This window comes from Artibeus jamaicensis, unplaced genomic scaffold (assembly GCF_021234435.1).
Source record: "Artibeus jamaicensis isolate MK-2021 breed Jamaican fruit bat unplaced genomic scaffold, CSHL_Jam_final contig_464, whole genome shotgun sequence".
NCBI classification, from domain to species: domain Eukaryota; kingdom Metazoa; phylum Chordata; class Mammalia; order Chiroptera; family Phyllostomidae; genus Artibeus; species Artibeus jamaicensis.
Genome location: NW_026521842.1, coordinates 14,476,059 through 14,500,357, shown reverse-complemented (window position 1 = coordinate 14,500,357; position 24,299 = coordinate 14,476,059). Strand labels below are relative to the sequence as shown.

Genomic DNA, 24,299 nt, shown 5'->3' with positions numbered 1-24,299 from the left:
TTTAGGAGAATATGATTATAAAGCGAAGTCTTTATTTTCCACTTTTTAACTCCTTGAGTTTTGATGTAGAAATTATGGTGTGAACCGCCATCAGTTGGAGTGCTGGAGAGTCAGCCTCCTCTCAAAGGAAGGGTTCCTCAGCTGCTCCTGAGAGTTTCTCACACTGATTTCCCACAAGGCGAGTGAGTCCCTGAGGCTCTTTTGCTCTTACTGCCGTGTCATTGCCTCCCCTGTCAAGGATCTGCGCAGAAATTTGCTCTGCCACTGAGCCCTGATCATTTCATTATTATTTATTATCTTCTCCATAAACATTCTCTGACTTTGAGGTCAGGGAACAGGGCTTTTCCCAAAGCTAATTCATCCTAATTAAGCGCTGTTTGCTCCTTTCCCATAGCATAACTAACACCAGACCATGTGTATTGTTCTGTGCAAAATGCCTGTGTTTTAATGTATTTTGGCTCCTGCGGTGAAGGATGAGGAAATAAGCATATGTTACTACAGCTCATCTCTCCGCTCAGTAGGTTATTTTTAGGAGTTTCATTTGTCCCTCAGTTGGGTGACAGTCATACTCTACTAATTTCTTTTTCTTCTTCCTTCTTTCTTCTCCTTCTCTTACTTCTCCTCCTCCTCCTTTCTTCTTTCTTCCTTTTTACTCATTTCTTGAGAAGAGCTTATGGAAACTATTTCTGTGGTTTTATATGTCTGATAATACTTACTTATTGCCTTTATACTGAACTTCAGTTTTGTTACCTGTAAAATTCTTGGGCTGCACATTTTTCCCAACTGGCTTTAAATAATGGTATGTACAAGTATGAAGCCAACTTGATTTTCCCCGAGATAAAAGATAGATACTTTAATCTTCTAGCGTGTATGCCCAAAGATTGTTTATTCTTATTTCAAGTCCAGTAATTTTATTAGGATGCACCTTTATTTTATTTCTAGACCGTTTTCTTATATGCCATTTTTTATTCTTTTCTTAAAGAATATCAGTTGCAAACATGTTGGACCTTCTTTGTCTGCCCTTCTGCATCTTCTCTGTTGCCTTTAATCTACTTTTAACTTTGAGTTCATTTTCATTTCATTGTAATTACAAACCCCGGGCTATCTTCTGAGTCCTTTTCTTTGAGTTTTGTGCGTGTGTATTTCTCTTAAAACTTATTCTGAAGCTTGACCAGTTAAGTACACCTGGGTTGTCTCATAGCATTCGACACAGTTAGTGGCTCTTTTCGTACCTTTTTTTCACTTGTATCTCACATATCACACTCCTTTGTTTTTTTCCTACTTCACTGATGGCTTTTTTCTTACTTTATTTTTTGGATTGTTCTCCTATCCCTGATCACTAAATGTTGAAGCTCTTCAGCACTTGGTCCTTGAACCTCTTCTTTCTCTTCTAAACCCACTCCTTAGGTGACCCCTTCTACAAATAAGGCTTTAAATCCCCCCTTTTAAACACTCATTGAGAAAATAAATGTAAGGTGTACAGCATAAAGTAAGTGCCCCCAAATTGCTGCCAGTAGTAGCACTATTCTTCTGCCTAAATTCAAGAGCTATATCAAAGACATCTTTCAAATATACTCCTATGAGTGGAGGAAAATGAGACTAAGCCTTCTTTACTACAAAGGAGCTGAGCTGTGAGGTTGTTGAGAGCTTCTGGCCAAAATGGAAGCATAGGTAGATATGTTACTTTAAACTGTTACTTTCATAATTACACCTCTTGCTATGACCTATCCCCTGAATTATGGATCATACATTCAGCTCATATATCCAATTGATATCTGGCCAACTTCACTCAATATTATAGTCTTTTTTTTTTTGAGATTTATTTATTTTGTTCAGCTCCTTTTGCTGTATGGTATTCCATTGCATGACTATACTACCTTTTTAAATCCATTTTACTGTTGATGAGCATTTGTGTTTTCCCACATTTTTACCATTATAAATGATGCTGTCATAAACAATCTTTTACATATATTTTAGTGACTATGCGCACATTTCTATTGGGCATATATGTAAAACTAGAATATTTAGGTGGCAGGCTGGGCATATGTTTTGCCTTGGTATATAGTGACCCCTTTTCTAAGGTGTTTGTACCAGTTTACACTGCTGTTAGCTGTGTGTGGGATTGTAGTTACTGCATCCATGCCAGCAGGTGACATCGTCAGTCTCTTCAACACCGTTTCACTGGGTGTGTGGTGCTGTCACCCTGCTGAGAGTTTCACTGATGTACAGTTTCTTGATTTCTAATGAGGTTTGATGTACAGTTTCTTGATTTCTAATGAGGTTTGATGTACAGTTTCTTGATTTCTAATGAGGTAAAGCGCATTCCCACACTCTATTAGCCATTTGGATACCATTTTTTATAAGTTGCATGTTAATGTTTTTGTCCATTGCTTACTGATTTTATAAAGGTTTTTCAAGTATTCTAGAGACTGGTCCTTTACCAGTTACATGTATTGTAACTACTCCCATTCTTTGACTTTCTTTTTTATTCCCTAGTGCTTATCTTTTGATGAATATATATTTTAAAAAGTCATTGTGACCAAATTTACTAATATTTTTATTTATGTTTTGTATTTTCTATGTCCAATTAAAATTTTTCATTCTTTAACATCATGAAGATATTCCTTTCAGTTTTCTTCTGAAAACTTTATTTTTTACCTTTCGCTTCAAGAGTTTTGATACACATGCAATGGAGTGTGATAGGGGTTAATACTTTTTGTATGGACTATCCGGTTAGCCCAATACCATTTGCTGAAGAAAACATGTCCCTTTTCCAGAGCTTTTTAGCGTTACCTTCATCATAAATCAAATGTCCATATGTTTAAGGATTTTTTTCTGGGCTTTCTAATTTGGTAGATTTGTATTTCCAATAAATCTTGTGCTAATATCTCACTATTTTAATTGCTAGGTAAGTAACAGTATTTGATATGTATTGTAATAATATTATAGTAAGTGTTACAGTCTGATAGAGCAAGTTCTTTTCTCTTGTTCTTCAAATGGATCTGGTCTATTCTTAGTCCTCTGCTTTTCGATATAAATTTTTAAAAATATTTTTTTTACTTATTTCTAGAGAGAGGGGATGGGAAGGAGAAAGAGTGGGAGAGAAACATGAATGTGTGGTTGCCTCTCATGTGTCCCCTACTGGGGACATGGCCCGCAACCCAGGCATGTGCCCTGACTGGGAATCAAACCAACCGGCTACCCTTTGCTTCAAGGCTTGTGCTCAATCCACTGAGTTACACCAGCCAGGGCTCCATTTAAATTTTATAATCAACTTTTTAATTTCCAAGAAAATTTTGCTGGGATAATTTTTATTGGGTTGCATGATTTTTTATATCAATCTAGAGAGTATTTGACATTATTAAAATACTGAATCTTTCAATTTGCGAACATGCTTTGTTCCTGTATTTTATATAGGTCTTTTTCAAATTCCTCTTAGTAATCTTTTATAGTGTTTTTGGGATAAAGGTCTAGCACATCTTTTATCAGACTTATTCCTATGCATTTTATGTTTTGGGATGCTATTTTAAATGGTATTGTTTATAAATTTTACTTCTTAAATGTTCATAGCTAGTACATACAAATATAGTTGTTTTTTGGATGTTGACGTTGATAAATCACTTATTAATTCTAATAGTGTATCTGGTTATTTCAAATTTTCTAAACAAACAATTTTTTTTCTTTTGGGGAAAATGACAATTTTTTTCTTCTTGATCATTTGAAATGTTAAATTTCTGAAATAAATGCAACTTGGTCTCGATGTTTTCCTTTTTAGATATTTTGGATTTTCGTTTGCTAATGTTTTATTTCTTTTATTGAATGTATGGTTTATGAGTAATGTTGACCGATAATTTCCCCTTTTCCTACTGTCTTTCTTAGGTATATGAAAGTTATGCTAACATCATCAATTGCTTTGGGAGATATTTAATTTTTGTTTCTTTTTGGTAGAGTTTCTATAATATTTCAGTTGTACCTTCTTTAAATGTTTCCTGGGTTTTGCTTGTGAAGTTATTTGGACCAGAATTTTTTCTGTGAAAGGTTTTTACTTACAAATTCAATTTTTCTCATAGTTATAGCACTATTCCATTTTTCTATTTTTTGTGCTAGTTTTGATAAATTGTATGTTTCTAACACTTTGTACTTCTTATCTAATTGTTCACATTTATTTATATAATATCCCTTTGTTCTCTTTTTCCTTAGTTAAGTTTCTGTGGTAATGTCCCTATTTTCATTATTTAATGGGATCTTTGTACCTTCTGTCTTATTTTCTTGATTAGAGTCACTGGGTATTTTATCAATTTCATTAGTCTTTTTAGGCTCATCTTTTTGCTCTGTTGTTTCTATCGTATTTGTTGTACTTTCTATTTCATTAATGTTTGGTATTGCTTTTGTAATTTCATTTTTTTATTTGGGTTTTTATTTGTTTTTCTAAAAATATTTGCTATTGTTTTTCTAAACTAGTGAGGTGGATGCTTATATCTTCAGTTTCCAAACTGTGTGCCGAGGTGCTCCAGGGTACAGCCCTGAACTTACAGGGCATCTTGGGGCATTCTAAATTTTTAAGGAAATATGGCAATGCTTAAAACTTGTTGGAAATTATACAAGCTATCATCTTGAGGTAATTCATAGTTTCAATATTAGATCATACTGTCTTTTTAGCTCTTTAGTGTCTCCAAGCAGTTATTTGTTGATACAACTTTTCTTGTTATTCTCATAGGGTAATTGGTCAGATTACCTCATTCACCATTACCAGAAATGGAAGTTTTGGATTAATGTTCTAATTAGCCTTATTTATCTGTTTATTGGTTGGTTGTCTTTAATTGGAATATTTCCCTCTGTAGTTCTTTCCTAGCTGGGCACTCCACTGCCCCACTGTTGCTACAACTAACTCCATGGGGTGGGGCCATGGCACCACAGCGGCCTACAGCCTGGGCCATCCCCAAGATCTCTTTGGATCTCTTTGATGGTCCCAGAACTTCTCTAGCTAAGATTGCTGCTCATCTATCCAACAACGTGGACAATGTCTTCAAAAGTTATATTTCCACTGTGCTGAATGTATTTTTGCTTCATTCTGTCTTGGGGTGGTTCTTTGAGAGCTGTGATGATCAGGGCAGGGGCAGAAGGCACTACCTCAGTTTGGGTCTGTCTGTTCTGAGTGGTCGTTTGTCTGTGCGCCTCAGACCCTTCCAGTCACCCATTGCTTTGGCGATGTCATCACCAGCCTTATTTGGAGACAGGCTCAGGTGGCTGATTTGGGGGGCCAGGGCAGAAGTGGTACTGACTTCTCCACAGGTGCACCTCAGGTATATGACTGATCTCTTTGGGGTGAACTTCAATGGCATGGTGGAGGTGGCTGGCGTGGGATGAACCTGGTTTCAGGATGACCGAAGAAAGTTGCACCTAAGCCTCCTCCGAGCTGAAGGCCGAAAACTAGCCTCTATTTTTTTTAACTGAGGACCAAGACTTCCACTGTTTTTTTGTATTAAAGAAGTTGATGACAATAATCTTACCAACTCAAACAATTATTGTTTATAGTAATTACCCCTTTTGAGTATTCTCTATGTTGTTAGTATTAATATTCATACTTTTATATAGTGTTTTCTTATCTTCCCCAGTCATTTCTGCCACTATTTATGACTATATGATTAATTTACTTTTTCAACTGAAGTTTTCAGGAATTGACCTGGATCAGGCATTATTCCAGCCCTTTCCATCAGAAATTATATTTCAGAACTACACTCCCTGTGAAGTCTATGAAGTTCCACTGGTTTTGAGGAACAATGACAAAGTGAGTATGTTTGCTGCGATGGCTGGACCTTCCATGGACATGTAAGAAGGAGTTAAATAAAATGGGATCCTGTAGGATCTTAGCTAAGTTCTTTAATTTGGTAGACTTAGGAAAATACGTGGAAACGGGCCCTTTGACTGTGAGCTTACTGAAGATGAGACTGTGATGGTTTGTTGCTCTGTGTTCCATCCCAGGGCAGTGCCCAACCAACAGTAAATTCCCAACGTGTGCACTAACATTTTGTTGAATACAGGATTAGCTAGATGTATGTCATGATGTTCTCATGTGGCTAGTGGGCTAGGCTTTCATTTTAGACAGACAGGGTGACTACTATTCATGCTTATATACTTTGTATTAGAGCCTCTGATCCCTAATTAAAGGCATAAACTCTACTCATGAATTGCAGCTGTTCAGCCAATACATTTGTGTTCTATAAATTGAATTTTTTTAAATAAAAAAATAGGCATCCCTTTCCCCCTTTTCTGTCTCCTTATTTCTACCTCAGAAGCCTTCAGATTTTGACCACAGATAGTTTTGAATGACTTCTTCCACTATTTATACCTTGTCTTTTTGTGGTTGCAGCTGAGGATTTTTTCCCCATCCTATGCCTTTTTCTTCAGAGATAAATTAGAGTTTATTTTAAGAAAAGGTATTAAATGCCTAAAGATTTTCTTGGCATCTAATGATAATGAAAGAAAGAATAAAGCCGGAGGTCAGCATAAAGCATAGTTAAGTGTGAAAAGCAATCAGGTAGGGAGGATGGCATCTGAGAGATGCTAAAATTCAGGTGTAAAGACAAGTAGGAATACTTACGGAATCTAAGGATGTGGAGACAAATTCTCACTGTGAGACAAAAGGGGAAATCAGGGAAGACTGTGCAAGAGTCCAAGGCAAATAGGAAGACCTGCGGATGTATTCAGTACAGTAGCTTGTTAAATTGATCAGTGATGCCTTTCGGAGATCCATGGGGTGATTTAGTGACAACAAAATCGGACCCTGGAGAAAATGGCATATTTACTTTTTTGCTGCAGGAGTGTTAACAAGAGAAGTTCATGGATGGAAGCTAAGGTGTAGGGGTAGAGAAGAAAAACCCCAGGTGTTCAGGATTCTGTTTCAAGACCTCAAGAAGAGATACGTTACATAGACATTAAAATTCCCTCTTTTCATGGAGGGCTGCCAACCAATTTAGTTTCTCACTTCCAGTTCTCTCTTTCCCCTTTTACATTACTTTTTAAACTTTTGTTAGAGTTTTCTTAGGCTTTGAAAGACAGAGAGGAGTTAGTCCAAAGGATAGTTAGTTTGATCCACTTCCCTTCAGCCCTAAACAAGAAAGGATTTACAGTTGGTTTTTATGGCAAGTCAAGGATAAGGGGCATTTATAAGTTTTATCTGCCAGAGGACACCCAGTTCTCATGGATAACCCAACACCTCTTGATAAGATGCTAAGATGCTGCTAGGGTGTTGGACTTCACGAAAGCCTCCTTCTCATCTAAGGGAGTCCAGCTAGCAACAAGCAGACAGACCTCTAGGATGGGCAGACTTATTTCTGGGTGAGTTATTCCCAGGGCCCTTGTACTGAATGGCTGAGGTAAGCCTGTTTCTCTCCATCCCTGGTACATGGGCACTTAACGCACCACTGAGATACATTTGGGTCACTGTACCATTCACCTTTTATTGGCTTCCTTACTGGATGCAGTGCAAAAAGACATAGCTTATTTAATCATAATTTCTCTCTCTCAAACACACATGTTGAAAATAAGCTATGTACGCTCTACAAGACACAGCATGATTCTACTTGGGATACAGTTATAAGCACCCAGACTCTCGAGGCAAACTAATCTGTATTCAGATTCTGGCTGAGCTGGGTTCTGGGTTCAGATTCCAGCTGTCTGCCAGCTGCAGATTTTGGGCGAGTCACTTCCCTTCTCCAAGCCTTTGGGATAATAATAGCACCCATTTCAATAGGTTGTTTGGCATATTAAATGAGGTGATTGTAATGTATTCAGCTCAGTGCCTGTCACATAGTAAGTATCATTTATCACTGTTATTATTATATTGGTGTTACTTTTGTTTTCTTTATGCTGTTAATTAAAAGTATTCCCAACAAGCTTACACAGTATCATTCAGCACATCATAAACACCACAGCACATTCCCTTACCAGCAAAGCTATGTCTGTTCCAGTGGAATCTGCACACATCTCTTCCTTACCTCCCTGCTCTCTAGTCTTATCTGTCTGAATTGTCTGCATTTCTTCTCCCCTTCCCCATCTGGTTACGGTTTTGAGAGGTTTGGGGAGTTCTTTATTCCTCATTTCTCACCCGAGGCATCTGGATCATACTTAACTATAGTTCACTTTCTTCTGCCCCCTTTAGTCTTTAAAAAATAATCTTCTCCTTTTGCCTGTGCCCCTAGCGCCTCTACCGCTGACCATCCCTGTCCTCTTCCCATTTGCAGTTCCTTTACTGCGTGGGCTGAGATAGAGACCCTGCTCTAGGCAAGAGCAGCAGGGTGGAGGAATAAGACTGTGAAAGAATAGAACTTTTGAAGCTGTTCTGAGACTGGGTTTAGGGATATTGCACTACTCTCTTTGTTCCTGCTTCACCGTGGGGCTTACTTAGGCCAATCTCAGAGAGGGAAGGTGGGCTCAGGCTGGGACTGGAACCCGTTGCTCGGTGAAGCCGTAGCACTTAGGGCAAGTGCATGTTTCGTCCTCTGTAGGATGGGAGTCACGATGCAGCTCAGAGTTTATTGTCAGGGACAAGTGGCACGTCACTACATTGATGGCCCGGAGCAGGAGTGCAGTGAGTGTGACTTCCTCTCCCAGACCAGCTGTCAAATGCCGGAAACCCAGCTTCACCCCACCGAGTGAGCGGGGGCTTAGCCGTTCATTTTTGAAGATAATTCACATTAAATAATAAAATGAAGAAGGATTTGCAGTAACAATACAGTGAGTGATAATAATGTTAATAAAAATTAAAGCTAAAATGCACTGAGTGCTTACTTTGTATCAGACACTGGGGTAACGGCAGATGCTGTCATCTCCTCGTGCAGTTGATGAGAGTGCAGTTCAGACCTGACCACGGTCGCATGGCTAGTGTGTAGCAGGTGGGGACTGCGTATTTCACCACGAAGCCTGTGCTTTCTCTTCTGTGTTTTCACATGCGCAGTGTCATCACTGTATGTCCTTCTTGCAGGTACCCAGGATGGTGAAGGTCGTTGAGGAAAGTTCACCTTACTTTAAAGTAATCAGCCCCAAAGATATCGGCCACAAAGTAGCTCCCGGAGTGCCATTCACGTTCCGAGTCCTCTTCACTCCGGAGCAGAACAAGGTAACAGCAGTGCTGCCAGACACCGGTGGAACGGTCTCACTAGCAATTTGCAATTCTGAACATTTATGGAGGTGGTGGTGCTGGTTTTGGCGTTGCTGGTGTTGGCAGTGGTATCGTCAGTAGTGGCATTAGTTGTGTTGGTGGAAGTGGTATTGGTTTGGTGGTGGTAGTTGTTGATGGCTTTGGTGCTGGTGGTGGTGGTGGTGATAATGGTATTGTTGGTATTGGTGGTGGTGGTGGTGAAAGAAGTGATCAGGCTGGGTGGGGGGGGGGTGGAATACCACTGGGGAGGAGGAAACAGTGGTCAGGGAGTGCTGAGGCCTCATATGAGCTGTAAGTGGCGAGGACGCAAAGAGGGTTAATTTTTCTGAATGACTTCCCTCCCCTTTTCCCCGGCTCCTACCTCAGCATATTTATATTTGACTACACCCGGAGAGGGACGTCAAAAAGGAAAAGGTGTCTCCAGGTGCAATGAGCTAAGACAAAAGATAGAGACTGTGGCTTCTTGGAAGTTTTGGATCCTAGTTAGTTACATTGCACCTTTCAGGATTCTAACTAGTACAGGAAAGAGATCCAAGATCCAAATATCAATCACAGTGTCAGTCTCATTAAGTATTGGCAAGGAATGTGGCCAGGATGTGAGGCTAAGAAGGGACCCCCTCCTGCTCTCCAGTGACTGGAAGATAACTGGACCTTGGCCAGGGGCTGACCTAATCAATAATAACTCCACCCGAGCACTGGTGGGAGTGGAGGAACTAGAGCAGGCAGGGAGGGCAGAGACCTAATTGTGGTTTGAGTTTCCCCACCTGTGTCAAAGTGGGGACTTGTGAGGGGGAGGAAAGGGATTTTACTTGCGTGATCAAAGGCTTAAATAGACACAGCAATATGTTAGGCTATCTATAATGTTAATAGTGTGTGTGTGCTGACCTCTACGGTGCCATAATGGTTGGAATCAAAAGAGCATAATGAGGGCAGAGAGAACTAGTTTTGAATCCCTGCTTCTCCATCACTAATACTTATTAGCTGCTGTCAATGTCGTTACCACTATTCCTGCTACTGTTGCTATTCCTCCTACTTTCCTGGAGAGCAGGGATAGAGAATTTAATGTGATCTGCCAAGTATGCATCACTGTAGTGAGTGGCTAGAAATTCCATTATAATAATAACAACACTGTGGTTATTATTTTGCCAATTTGTAACATTACTGTTTATTTCTTGGGTTGTGCATAGACCTATCATTTTGTTTGGGGTACTGTTGAAATAAATGAAAAAATAAATCGCTCCAGAAGTAATGCTTTTTGTTCTGTATTATTGAGGTCCTTATTTTTCTTGAGGCTCCATGCCTGAATACTAACTGAGAAGAGAACAGCACCTGGGTTTGGTTTGGGTGTCAAATTCTAACACTGACATTTCCGTAGGAAGCTGATTATAAGCCTACATATAGCTTGAAATATAAAGCTTGCTGGATTTGAGGAGTTGGCTTTCCTTATTTTTTTTTCCTGTGCTGGAGAAAATGCGCCTTCTGTTGGAAAAGTATTGTTCTCCCTACAGGTAGTCTGGCAGAGAAAAGGGTACGTGGAACTTTCTGAGGAGGTGGAATGTTTTATATCATGATAGATGTGAGGGTTTTGTGGGAGAATTCACTTGTCAAAGCTGTACATTTAAGATTTATGCTGTCCAATATATCTAAATTTTACCTTAAAAACTACAGAAATGTAATGAATGGATTGAGGTATAGACAAAGCCAGAATTGCAGAATATTAAGAATTGTTGAATCTGAGTGATGGGTATATGACATTTGTTATATTATTCTGTTTTCTTTGTTTTACACATATATGTGTATATATATACACACATATATACATGTGTATTTTAGATTTAATTTACTTATTTTAGAGAGATTGGAAGGGAAGGAGAGGGGGAGAGAAACACTGATGTGCAAGAAATACATTAATTGGTTGCCTCTCCTACACCCCCATCTGGGGGGCCTTCTGGTTCCCAGCCTGGCGCTCCATCCACTGAACCACACTAGCCAGGGTTCTTTGTATATGTTTTAACTTTTCCCTAATCAAAAGCTTATAGAAAAGAGAGTTTTATTACTGTTTATCTGTACAGCAAATAAATAAGTATATTTTAAGTATGTTTGTATTTGGTCTATAAATATGAAATGCTAGGATTCCCATTGGGATTACTACTTGGCTATGTTTTTTGGCTGCTTATTTTATTCCTAGTCTTTTTATTTCCATTTCCATTTCATTTCACCAACATTGCATGTCTGTTGGGAAATGCCTAATTAAAATTTAAATGTGCTTTTACTGTTTCTTCTTCTAAGTATTTTAAAGTTATCAGAGGTTACATGCATGTATGCGGAGGCATAAAGTGAGAACAGGGGTAGCTACCTATGAGAAATTCAGTTATCCAACTGTGGATACATTAAGATTTTGTTTTGCATTTTGGCTCTAGGATGTAACATAATTTACAGAATTTGTTTTTCTTTTTAAAAAAATATATTATTTATTTATTTATTTAGAGGGGAAGGGAAGGAGAAAGAGTGGGAGAGAAACATCAATGGGTGGTTGGCTCTCATGTGTTCCCTACTGGGGACCAGGCCTGCAACCCAGGCATGTGCCCTGACCTGGGAATCAAACCAGTGTCCCTTTGCTTCACAGGCCTGTGCTCGATCCACTGAGCTACACCAGCCAGGCAGAATTTGTTTTTCTGAAGACATAGCGATTGCTCCTTTTGCTCACTGTCTAAGACTGGTGGAGCATGTTTGGGGAAGCCCTTGCTGCTAGTTTTGCTTCCTTTTTTCTGCAAAGGTCCTGTTGCTTTTGCACCATCAGCAGGGCCCCACTACCAGCAGTTTGTTCAGTGTCTGGGCATCGACATTCACTCTTACTCTTGGAAAGCCAGCAGGGCTGTGCACAGAATGACCAGCGAGGGAGAGTCGTGCTGTTGTTGGTGCTGCTCCAGAATGCAGCAGAGGACTAACCACAGCCAGATTTATTTCAGGAAAAATAAAAGTCAGTCTTTTCATTGTGTCACTTTTTCTTCAGTTGGCAAAATTGACAGCCAACGTACATATCATTTTCCCTCGTTACCCCCCGCCGATCTGAGCGCACACTCTTCTCATTTACCCTCCTCACATCTGGAGGGTGAGATATGTAAATTGCAGCATGCCACAGTTTAATAAGCCAGTCCCCTTTCAGTTGGATTTTTAGCACCCATGTATATTAGCATGTCGAAGATGATAATGCAGTTCACATTTTCCCCCTGTCATCTATTAATCTGGCTTCCTGGGGATTTAACTGGTTACGAATGCCAAATGCCCAGATAACAGGTGCAGCAAATTTACTTTGGCTTCCCTTATCTCTTCTCACACAGACTTTTAAAATGATTGGCTATGTTATTATATCAATCTAGTAATCCCAGTGTTCATGTCATATATGGTAGAAATATAAATCAATATTATCATGACAATATAAAATTCTGGAGCCTGGCATTTTTCTTGACCTGTTACACTTGTGTATTTGCTATCAATATTAAAAGGAGAATGAAAAATGTTAGGCTTTTGTAAGAAAGCAAAAACAGGTACTTCCTTGGGCTTAAGGCAGCATCTGTTTCCTACAGTGTTATCATAGGAAAATGGCTGCCATGAATAAAAGATGAAGCGATGCGATTTTATTGCTCAGTTATGTTTTAAGAAGACATATAAGTGTCAAAGTAGTTTTCTTGATTTGTTTCTGTGAAATTTAAAAAATTATGGCCCAAGAATAGTAGAAAAATGTGGACATATTTTATGTTATCTGGGTATATGACAATAATGAACTATATTGGCAGCATTTTGAATTAAAGTTTAGATATCATAAAATTTGCCACAATCGACAATTTTTGTTGACAGAGATTGATGGGGATTTTGTTTTCTTCTGCCGGGATTAGCTCTCTCTAGTTCTGTCTGGGTCACTGCCGTAGCCCCGGGGCCTTGCATCGTGCCGGCTGCCACACGGGAGGTGTACAGGGGATATTTGTCAAGTGAGATAAGTAAGTCAAAGTTAATCTCAGGAAAATACAAAAAGTTCTCTCAACTTGAGAATGGCCTACAAGTATTAAAGGCAAAAGTTACAAAAAGGGCTCAAATGTCGTTTTGTGGCAGGATGTAGTAGACGTCAAAGTTCTTGGCATTTCAGATGGGAGAGAGGTGTTCGAGAGTCTTCTCTGAGAGGAGTGTTGTTTGCCATTTTGTTTCACATCATCATCGAGTTACTGCTTTTCAGCTTTTCTGGCCTTGATCAATATCATTTTATAAAAAGGCCAATGTGATGATGATGTTGGCAAGTCTCTTTATAAAGAACTCTTGATACTTTACTCCCCAAATAAAGGTATTAAAAATGGATAATATTCTTTCACTCTGTGCCAGACCCAGTTTTACGAGCTGGGATCCTTTGGAGAACAGAACACGTTTTGGCCTTCCTGGAGCTTATGTTCCACTATATATAAAGAAATAAATATGTAATTTAATATCAGATATTGACCTGCTAGAGAATAGGGGGATGAGAGGATTCTGTTTCCTTCCAACAGGAGGACCAGGCATGACTTCGGTGATGCAGTAACATCTGAGTAGAGAACTAAATTAAGTCGTGCGACTCTCCGAGGGAAGGCATTCTTGCCTGGGAGAGGGAGCAACAGCAGGTGCAAAGGCCCTGGACTGGGACGTGCTTGGCAGCAGGCCCAGGGAGGTGCAGAAGGCCAGCATGGCTGGGCTAGAGAAGCTGCTGGGAAAGGGTTGGAGGCAAGGTTGCAGAGAGTAAGGGTCTTAGAAGTCATGCAAAGTATGACAGGAAGCCCTTTCAAAGTGCATATGAGAATATTTCTGTTATGGGAGCCTTCACTCATACGTAAAGGAGCGGGAACAGGCAGGACGGTGAGCTGCCGTCACCCGCATTTCCAGCGGTCAGTGCATGGCCAGTCTTACTTCACCTGTCCTGTGCCCTACCTCAGAGGGCTTTGAAGCAGGTCCCACACATCACCCTATTTCATCTATAAATGCTTCATTCTTTGTTCCTAGAAGATTAGGACCTTTAAAATTTAACATAGCCAGAATACTATTATTACTCCTAAAAATAACAGCTCCTTAATATTATCAAATATACAGTCAGCATTCAGAACTCCCCACTGAGGTATAAAAATTGTATATAAGTATAATTTTTTAGTTGGTTTGCTTAAATCTGGATCCAAACAAGGTGCCAATTGCATCCCTATCAGGTTCTGTGGAGTGGTCCTCTGTCCCCTATAAACTGATAGTTAAGTCTAGAGATTTGATTAGGTTCATATTTGATATTTTTTTAGTCAATAATTCTTAGGTAACTTCCTATTGCATCACATCAAGAAGAACAAAATGTCTCTTATGTTTCATTTTTATAGTGATCCAATGAGGATTCTGAGGTCAAGTTCATATGGCAAAGATGGGATAAATACTTGATCCCTTTCCTTTGCCACGGTGGGTTCTGATTAGGAGTGACATATCTGACTTACATTTTGGGTTGCTGCACAGAGAATAGACTGAAGCGGGGGTGAGGCATAGACTAGTTGCCTACCCTTGACACCCATTTCCTCTTTCCTCACTGGTAAGAGAATCACAAATTTTGATTGGCTTCATTGCCACCTAAAGTAAAAGACTGCATTTCCTCAGCTTCCTCTGCAGCTGGGTCTAAGTGTTGGCCAGTGAGGTGCGAGCGGGACTTGCAGGCATGTCCTTGATGAGACCTGACCCAGCAGAAGGTGCTCCTTTCTGCCCTTCTGCCTCCTCCTCCGGGGCTGCAGCTGGGCTGTGACAGTGGGCATCCCAGGAACGACTCTGCCCCGTGCGGTGACATTGAAGTTGGACGCTGCGTGCTAGAATGGTGGAGCAGGAATTTGGGAATTTGCGTCTCAGATGACACTGTGGACCCATACCCACATGGCCTGCCTACCTCTGGACTTCTTTGTGGGACATAAATAAAATCTATCTCTGCTCTTATTCTGCTCCCCGTTACATGTAGCAGAACCGAACAGAGACAAGAGGCTGTTGTAATAGTTGGGCAAAAGATGGGGGTGATTTGGAGTAAGGAGGTGACGGTGAAGATGAGGGAAAGTGGGTGGATTAAAGATACATGTTTTTATGGTAGAGCAGCCATGATTGGCTGATGGACTGGATAAAGGGTGTGAGAAGGAAAGGAGTCTAGTTTGATTCAGTATTTTGGTTGGCAACTGACCAAATGGTGGCACCATTTACTACTCAGGTAGGGGACCGTGGGAGAAAAGCAGTTTTGTGAGGCTGGCTTGGGGTAAGGTAGGGAATTCAGAGCTCTGTTTTTTTTAAATGTTGAATTTGAACTTTTGTATGTATATCCAAGTGGAAATATCAAGGAAACAGTTGGACACATAGATAGATCTGTGATAAAAGGGGGGCGTTGGGGCTAGAGACACTTAGGACATCCCCCTTTTAAGTGTAAAGATGGCACTTTTCACCAAAGGGTGGAGACGATGCTGGGAGTGAGTGTAGGTGACGAAGAGGTTGGGGAAAGGGACAGGTGCCAGCAGAGGACGACACTGAGAAGGGGTCGTTATGGAGTGGGACGCAAACCAGGAGATTTAAAGAGGAGGGAGAGGTCAATTGTGTCTAAAGCTATGACAAGTAGAATGCAATAAAGATGTGAAATTAGCTGTTGGATTTGGCAGTCCCTCGTGACCTCAGCAAGAAGAGTTTCTGTGGGATGTTGGGTATAAAAGCCTGACAGGTGGGTTTGAGGGAGAATGGAAAGTGCAGAGGGGGTGATGCTGAGCATAAATAACACTTTTGAGGAGTTTTGCTGTAACAGGTAACTGGAAAAATGAGCAGTTGCTGGAGCTAGATGTTGAGGTCAAGGGTAGGTTATTTAAGGCAAGGCTGTCCAAGCATGGTCATAAGCTAATGCGTGAATGGTCAGTGGAGGGAAAGTGATGCTTCAGAAAATCCTGGGGCAGACGAGAAGGATCGAGCTTTAGTACACAAGGGGAGGGGCTGGTCTCAGATGGGAACAGGAGTGAAGGGAGAGTGTATGGGGATAGAGAGGCAGATTGGTGGGTTTATGGGTTACTTAGTAAGCAAAAATGCCAAAGAGGAAATTTAACTATTTGGAGTGGATGATTTAGACACGAATCATGAAGTACCCACATCATCAGTGTATATACTAAGGATAAAAGTAAATCTGGAAGTCTCAGGTCTTTTCTCAAGCCAGAGGTCACAGGTGGAGAAACGCAGATGCTTCCAGGGACCTGAGACCCCAGCGACATCACACGAAGAGTCAGGGTGGTAGAGGACGGGCCTCGCGACACCTGATCAGACTCAGTTTAAAATAGTTTATTTTAAATTATAGCTGACATACAATGTTATGTTACTTTCAGGTGTACAAAATAGTCATTTGACAATCATATCCCTTATGAAGGGATGGCTACAGTAAACCTAGCAATTTATCTGTCACTGTACGTAGTTATTATGATATTATTGACTCAATTCCCATGTCGTACATTGCATCCCCATGAGAGTCCCATTTTTTTTTAAAGATTTTATTTTTTTATTTATTTATCTTTAGAGGGGAAAGAAAGGAGAGAGGGAGAGAACTGGCCTGCAACCCAGGCATGTGCCCTGACTGGGAATCGAACCGTGGTTGCTTGGTTCCCAGGCCCGCGCTCAATCCACTGAGCTACACCAGCCAGGGCTGAGAGTCCCATTTTTAAACTGATTAAGACTTAGCCGATTCTTGCCTTCCGAGGGGTGAATTTCAGACTGAGAAGATATGTAATAAATAATTTGAACTGGGTGGGAAATTCATAACATTTTCCAGGTACACTGAGTCTTAAAGTCACTAAATTCCAGTCAGATCTGGCTTTACTATGTTAGCCACTCCCCCATCAAATTTGGGAGTGGAGAAAAGGCAGAAAGGATAGTGAGGACCAAATATACTGGGCATGTGCCCCGTCCCGGCACCTTGAGAGGAGTTTGCTGCAGAAAACGTCGTCTTCCTTGCCTGAAAACTTAAAGGACAGAATTATCACCATGTTTGCTTTATATCTTGGAGCTACTGTAAAATAAAGACACATTCTTTTCATTCAGAAAGCCAGATCTGCCATTTTCATATTCTACTGCTGTTTTTTTTAAAGTCAGGAGGAAAGGCATGTTGGAAGGAAGGCTAACGGACAAGAAGTGGATGGGAATTTTCATCAGGAGAGCATTGTTACGTAGGATAACATTTTAGGATAGAAAGTAATTATCCGGAACTCAGAATAAATATTTTGGATCTGAATCGAGACATGATGGCTCTGAATCCAAGTGCAGTGGAAGGGATTCGTCACCTGACGTCATTGCCGAGTTTGCAGGCTGGCAGAGCCTCCCCAGCCGTAGCGTCTGAATTAACTTTAGGCCAGTCTAGCAAATATGTGATTGCACATAATCTAATGTCGTCATATTAAATATAGAGCTCCAGAGATTGGGACACATTTTTGAGGAATCGTTTAAAGAATATCTTCATCATCTTTTATGAGTGTGTGAACTGATTAAAAAAAAACCCAGAGGCGGGCAAAAGTAGGTGGACAGTTGTTCGTTGGAAAAAGACATGCAGGTTATTATGATCACAATAGCTTTAGTAACGCAAAAGAATGTCATAAATGGGCTTTACTAGCTCAAAAGAACGTCACAATGGCACAGTGCACTTATTTACAACCTCGTAAGTGCTCAAACAGCCGGTCTTCATGATTTCCACGTTCTTGTAGTCTTTGAAAATCAGTAAACTAACCTGAATCTCAGCGACCTGCTTGGGTTAGCCCCACTGCCTCCTGAGGTCCTTGACTTCCTTTGCCTTGACTTCAAGACTGCCTTTGCCCACCCCTGTATAATTCCAACCAAACTCTACATCTTCCTCCTTTGGCAATTTGAAAAGGTTTGAAAACATCTTAGCGAACATGTCAGTTAGCTCCCTAAACTCTTTCCAGTCGTGTTCGGTTTTTCTACAGAACAAGGCAGAGAATATGCACATATGGAATAAAATAGGACAGATTACTTTGGGGTCGCCTCTCATCCTGGACTCAGCAGCATCTTTTGTTCTTTCTCTCGGAGCCTCAGTTGATATGGTTTCCATATGTGCCAGGAGCTTTTGGTTTCTAATTCCCAACAAAACGCTTGCTTGCTAGGTTTGGTCTCCTAAGAAAAAATGAAAATAGCTCTTCTCTCTTTAGGATTCTGATGTAATCAGAGTATACTATTTCATTGTTGAATTCTGTGGGGTTTTCTAGGATCAGGTATGGTTAGTATAAGTTGCACTTCCATGTATCTGAATATGTAATTTTTGAGCCTGGCATTACCTTCTAAAAACCAGAATCAGTTGAAGAGTTAAGATCCCAATAACTCAATTTTAATAAATTTTATGAGTACTAGCCATTAATTTTTATTAATGGCTTCAACCTCAGGGCCTTTATGTTTGCAATTCCCCTTGTCAGGAACAGTCCATTTCTAGATCTCGCCTGACTGGCTCCTTTTGCTGTTCAGGTCTTTATGCAAAGGTCACCTCCTCAGGGAGGCTTCTGTGGTTGTTTTGGCCTGAAGCAGACCCTTACCACATTTATCACTTTACCATGTTTTATGTTCTCCAAAGCCCTTGTGGTTTTCTGAATTTATCTTGTTTTATTATTATTGTCATTATCAGGATTACCATTATTATTTTTCTAACCAGAGTAAACACAACTTGAATTTTTCCTGTATGCCCTACATAAATCATTTTATGTAACACAACATTTTAATAATGATAGCTAACATTGATCAGATACTTACTACTCGCCAAACACTAGGCCAGGTCAATGCCATCTCTTGCCTGGACTATTGCAATGGCTTCTGGCCTCTCTTTTTCCATAGAAGCTAGTGGTTCTTCTAAAATGTAAATCAGGTACATAATGATCAGCATTCAGCATCATTAATGCTTTTGACCATCCTCGTGTCCTAACAGTGGCTTCCAAGATCCTGCCTGACCTGGCTCCCCACAACCTTCCTGTGTTATCTCTCACCTCTCCTTACCTTGTTCTGCTTTGTCCACAGGCTCTGAATCACTTTTCACCCAGATCGCCATTCATCCACATGGCTTCATTCCCACTTCACTTATGACTCTGCTGAAATGTCACCTCCTCATAGACATCTCTCCTGACCACCCTATATGTACGAGGACTCTACTCAGTCTCTTCCCCCTTACCCCTTACCGTGCTTTATTTTTCCTCACTCAACATTATATTACTCGTTTTCCTGCCTTCAGAAAATATTTGTTGAATGTTTATTGAGCACTAGGCCCTGTTCTAGGCACTGGGGATGTGAGGTCAATGTGACGGGCAGAATCCCTGTTGATACGGAGCTATCGGAGGGAGACATATGATAGACTTAATAAAAAGGTAAAATATGTTAGATGGCTTTGGGAAAACTAAAGCAGAACAAAAGGCTAGGAAGTGATGGGACAGGAGAGGGAGAGTCAGGTTTAAAATGGGGCAGTGGGGGGTGGGGGCCTTGGTGAGAGAGTGGACCATTGTGCGAAGTCCTGAGGAAGAAAACTATACATATGTATGTACACAGACATACATATATGTATATATGACTACACACATGTGTGAATAGCTGCAGGGAAGTGTGTTCTAGAAAGAGCATCATATTTGAAGGCTCTGAGGGAGGAGCATCTCTGGCATGCTCAGGGAGCAGCAAGGAAGCCTGCGGCTGGAGCAGCGAGCAAGCGGGAAAGGAGGAGCTGTGGGAGAAACGACGGGGGCCAGGCTCTGGTGCTCCTGAACCCTCTCAGCTTGGGAGCCTTGGAACGGGGGGCAACCTGAATGGACTTCCATTTGACCTGGACCCCCCTGACCCTTGTGTGGAAAACAGACTTTAGAGGAACAAGGGTGGAAATAGAGTCCAGTTAGCCAGGAAAGATTGAAGTCGCCAGGGCCAGGGTAGCAGTGTGGAGGTGATGAGAAGTCCCGTGGCCTGGGCATATGTTGAAGGTTGGTCCTGCAAGATTTACTAAGAGACTGAGAAACAGAGCAATCAAAGATGCCTCATTCCAGGGTTTTAAATCCAGGCCACTGGAAAGATGGAGATGCTTGTGCTGAGATGGGGAACAGAGAGGGAACAGGTTACAGGGAGGGAAGGTGAATGAGCAGGCCCCCAGCTGGCACTGTGGGGCCTTTGTGGGCATGAGAAAAAGGCTCCCTCTCTGGGCCGGTGCATTTGGGACCAGCAGAATGGGCTGGACTTCAGCCCCCATTCCTTCCCCTTGGAAGGGCATCGTCATGTGCAGTTGCAGGCAGTGGAGTTGATCAGGGGCTTGGCTTCAGGACTTGGTAAGATTGCATCCAACAAGATGCTGACTGGACAGACAGCTGGCTACGGCTTTGGAGTTAGGGAGGCAGAGAGACTGCAGGTGTAGGGGCTCTGTCATGGGAGTGTTTCCGGCTACTTGACTTTTGTCTTTATTTGGTTACGTATTACATTGTACATTAGATAGGCTTTATTTACCTGCTTGTTGTCTCCTCCGTTATTACGTAAGCTCAGGGTAATCCGTGTCCGTGTCCTACTCAGTTGTATTCTAGACCTAGCTCAGTGCCTGAACACTTAACGAACATGGCTGAATGAGTGGACTGATTGGGATACCATTGCTTTTTACGTGTCCTGTGGGTTTCACGAAGTTGAAGCATGGCCAGGTCTATACGTCAATCTGTGTGTTAGACTTTGTCATTCCTACTATATGCCAAAGCTCAGTTTTATTTTTTTAAACCTGCACTGAGTACCATTTATTACGTGATTACCAAAAGGAAACTCAAGTTCAAAGTGGACTTTACATGTATGAAGATTCCTTGCAGCTAAAACATACAGTAAAATGATGGGAAAGCCTAAAATGAAGAGAAATAAACCTGGTTTAGATAACAAATTTCTTTAACGGTAGGCCTATTCTCAAGGGGACTGTTAACACTTTCCTTTTAAATTTAGTTTTGCTTTTGGTGAGGATTTACTTTTAACTTTTTTTTTTTCCTACACTGAGGATGAGAGTTCTGTTTTTCTATCTAAAGAGAGGATAAGGGTGACTTAATTCAGCATTTGTGTTGCAATTAGACGACACAAGACTGGGGAAGATAGATGCTCAGGGCCTCAGCATTTGTACTTGGAATCGTCAGTAGTGGTTTTGCACAAGAGGTGAAGTTTAAACTGGGTTATGTATCAATTAGCTATTGTACAACTCCAAAACTCATGGCTCAAATAATAAACATTTATTATTGCTTGCAAGACTGTGGTTCAGCTGGTCTTGACTAGGCCTACTCAGGGTTGGGTAGGTGACTCTTGGTTGGGCTCTCTCACATATTCGGGCTGAAGGCAGGACTTGCATGACCATGGCTGGGATAGCTGGGCTCTCACCTTGCAGTAGACTAGATAGAGCTTGTGCACGTGGCAGTGGCAGTGTTCCAAGAGCAAAACTGGAAATGCCCAAAGCTTCTGGAGGCTTCAGCTTGGAACCAGCCACATTCCATTGGTCAAAGCAAGGGGTGTGGAAGGAGACTCCACTCATGATGGAGGAGTGAAAGTTGTATGGTAAAGAATGTGGGCATAGAGCGACCATTAATAGGAGCCATCAATCTAACCCAGGTTCCTGAAGGACAAATGGGCACAGTTAGAAGGAGGATGTGAGGGAACTGGTGTGAACCTCCTCTGATCTAAGCAAAAATGTGCCTCAACCATCTCCCATCTGACCTCCCTAGTATCCGGGAAGCACACGAAACATAAGCTTTCTGTTAGCTTGTAGGTTTTAACACTTGAACTGTTCTCTCTCTGTCAGAAAAGAGTATTTCATTGAAAGTACAACTATAATTGTCTTGAGAAATTTTCCTAGAATACATTAATTTTTTTTACTAGTGCCTACATATGGTCATATTTCTCACCCAGTTACATTGATCTTGTTGGTGTTTCCACAAGTAATTATTGTACCTTCTCCTGTAGGATTACACCCATATGTTGACCTGTGTTACTGAAAGAGAAAAGTTTATTGTACCCATCAAAGCCAGAGGTGCGCGGGCCATCCTAGATTTTCCTGACAAGCTGAATTTTTCCACTTGCCCTGTCAAATACAGCACTCAGAAGATTCTGCTGGTACGAAACATTGGGAACAAAGACGCTGTGTTTCACATCACAACTTATAGGTACGTGTTCCTTTGGCTCTTGTTTTTGATTGATTATAGCTGCATCAAGTCAGCACAAGTAATTTGCTGGAATAGTAGTTGGAGTTGGAACTGCTTGTTACAGTCTTTAGTTGCAAGGTTGGGAGGTCTCACTGACGTAGGGCAGACTTCCTCTTCTTCTCAAGAGGAGACCAAATTTCAAGGTTATCTTTTCGGGTATGGAAGGCCTTCTGAAATGCTGGATGAGACTCCTACTTAGCATAGAGAATGGCCCATGGGAATCTATTAGTAAACATATTTGTTTTGACTAAGAATTTTATAACTGGCTGTACAGGTTTTCTATTGCTATTATAACAAATTACCACCCATTTAGTGGCTTAAAACAACACACATTTATTATCTAACATTTCAGTAGATCAGAGGCCTCACTGGGTTCTTGTGTGAAGGCTTTGGGGGAGAATCCATTTCTTTGCTTTTTCCAGTTTCTAGGGGTCGCTCATGTTTTTTGGCTCATGGTGCTCAGTTTTCTCATCTGAAAAATGGGGAAAAGCACAATAGCCACTTAATAGGGTTGTTGTGAGAAATAAATGAATTAATAAGTGTACATTGCAGGCACATAGCAAGTACTACATAGTAAGTGGGTGTTCTTTTAGTGTTTCTTCAAATGAGCCGCTCCCAGTGTGGTGGGCAGAATGATGGCTCCTCGGATGTGCCCACATTCCAGTCCTCAGGACATGTCAGTCTGTAAGGTTAGATGACAGCCGGGGATTGGCTTTGCAGATGTGATCAAGGCTGACAGTCAGCTGACCTTAAAGTGGGAAAATCATCCTGGATTGCCTGGGTGGGCCCAATGTAATCACAAGGGTCTTTAAAATAGAAGAGGTGGGCAGAAGAAGGGTTCAGAGTAATGAGATGTGAGAAAAACTCAACCTGCTTTTACAGGATTCTAAAATGAGAAAACAGAGCAATAGCAAGGCTGTATTACTTGCTCAAGACCACTTAGGTAGGATACGTGAAGGAGCTAGATTTTCATCTGATTATTTGAGAAGCAGCTATAAGGTAATAGACACCATAGGACAATGTGAAGGCCAGTGAGACAAACCTTGCCCTCAAGGAGCTCTCTTATAAGGTGGGAAAGAACAATTGTTACGGAACTTGAAAACAGTGTCTGATCACCAGGGCTGCTTAAGAATGACCAGCTTGGGAGGATAGCAAACAGAGAGTCAAGTTCTTTTCCATCACGTAACAAAAGTGTGTATATTGATCTGGACTGTGAGCTCATTTTCAGCAGGGCTCTTTATCTGTGGAATCCTTTGCTGGTAAAGGACCCATCTCTCCAGAATTCTGCCTGATTCACAATGATTAAACTATGGAGGCTACTCTTCTGGTAATTTTGGGGGCTTGGGGATTCGTGGACTGATAGTGTGTATTCCAACCCCATACCTGCATAAGACACACGTCCGAAGTCAGGAGTCCTTGGTGAGACTGTTTCTTTCTCTCAAAACCAAGACAGGACTTGTCCTGGTAATGGTTTGGCAGCCCTTCAAGTTTCCAGGTTTTATATGGGGATTTTGTTCTAAATTTCCTAACTTAACCATCTCAGGGTTGGCTGTTAAAACCCAGGTATCAAGGTTATTGGGAACCTAGGGCAGACCCATTAAGCTCAGTGGCTTACAGCTCTGGTTCTTAGATTTTTCTTCATTTTTGAATCTTGTGGATTTGCCTCAATCACTTGCATGTTCAGCCACTCCTTGATGTAACTTATTTTATCCAGTCTTTCTAGGTATTTCTGGTAGAAGAGTTTTCAAGTTTTCCAGTCTGCAGTACTATAGGCTGCAGGGCCGCCACAATGCAGGTCAAAGGCACATCCCTTGGCAGAGAACTTGTGTTTATTCTTCCAGGTGTCCCAGGAGCATCACTGTCTCTGAACCATTTCACACTGATCTGAATTCCATCTAGTGTTGTATTTCTCC

General features: G+C 41.2%; 1 protein-coding gene across 1 annotated transcript in view; it reads left to right on the top strand.

The window, feature by feature from the left end:
• HYDIN (HYDIN axonemal central pair apparatus protein) overlaps positions 1–24,299 on the top strand; it is a 339,107-nt gene that overhangs the window by 54,528 nt on the left and 260,280 nt on the right. Inside the window, exons 7-9 of the mRNA XM_037154186.2 lie at positions 5,669–5,788; positions 8,984–9,118; positions 22,148–22,347. Of these exons, the coding sequence (XP_037010081.2) occupies positions 5,669–5,788; positions 8,984–9,118; positions 22,148–22,347 (455 nt within the window). The remainder of the gene's footprint in view (positions 1–5,668; positions 5,789–8,983; positions 9,119–22,147; positions 22,348–24,299) is intronic.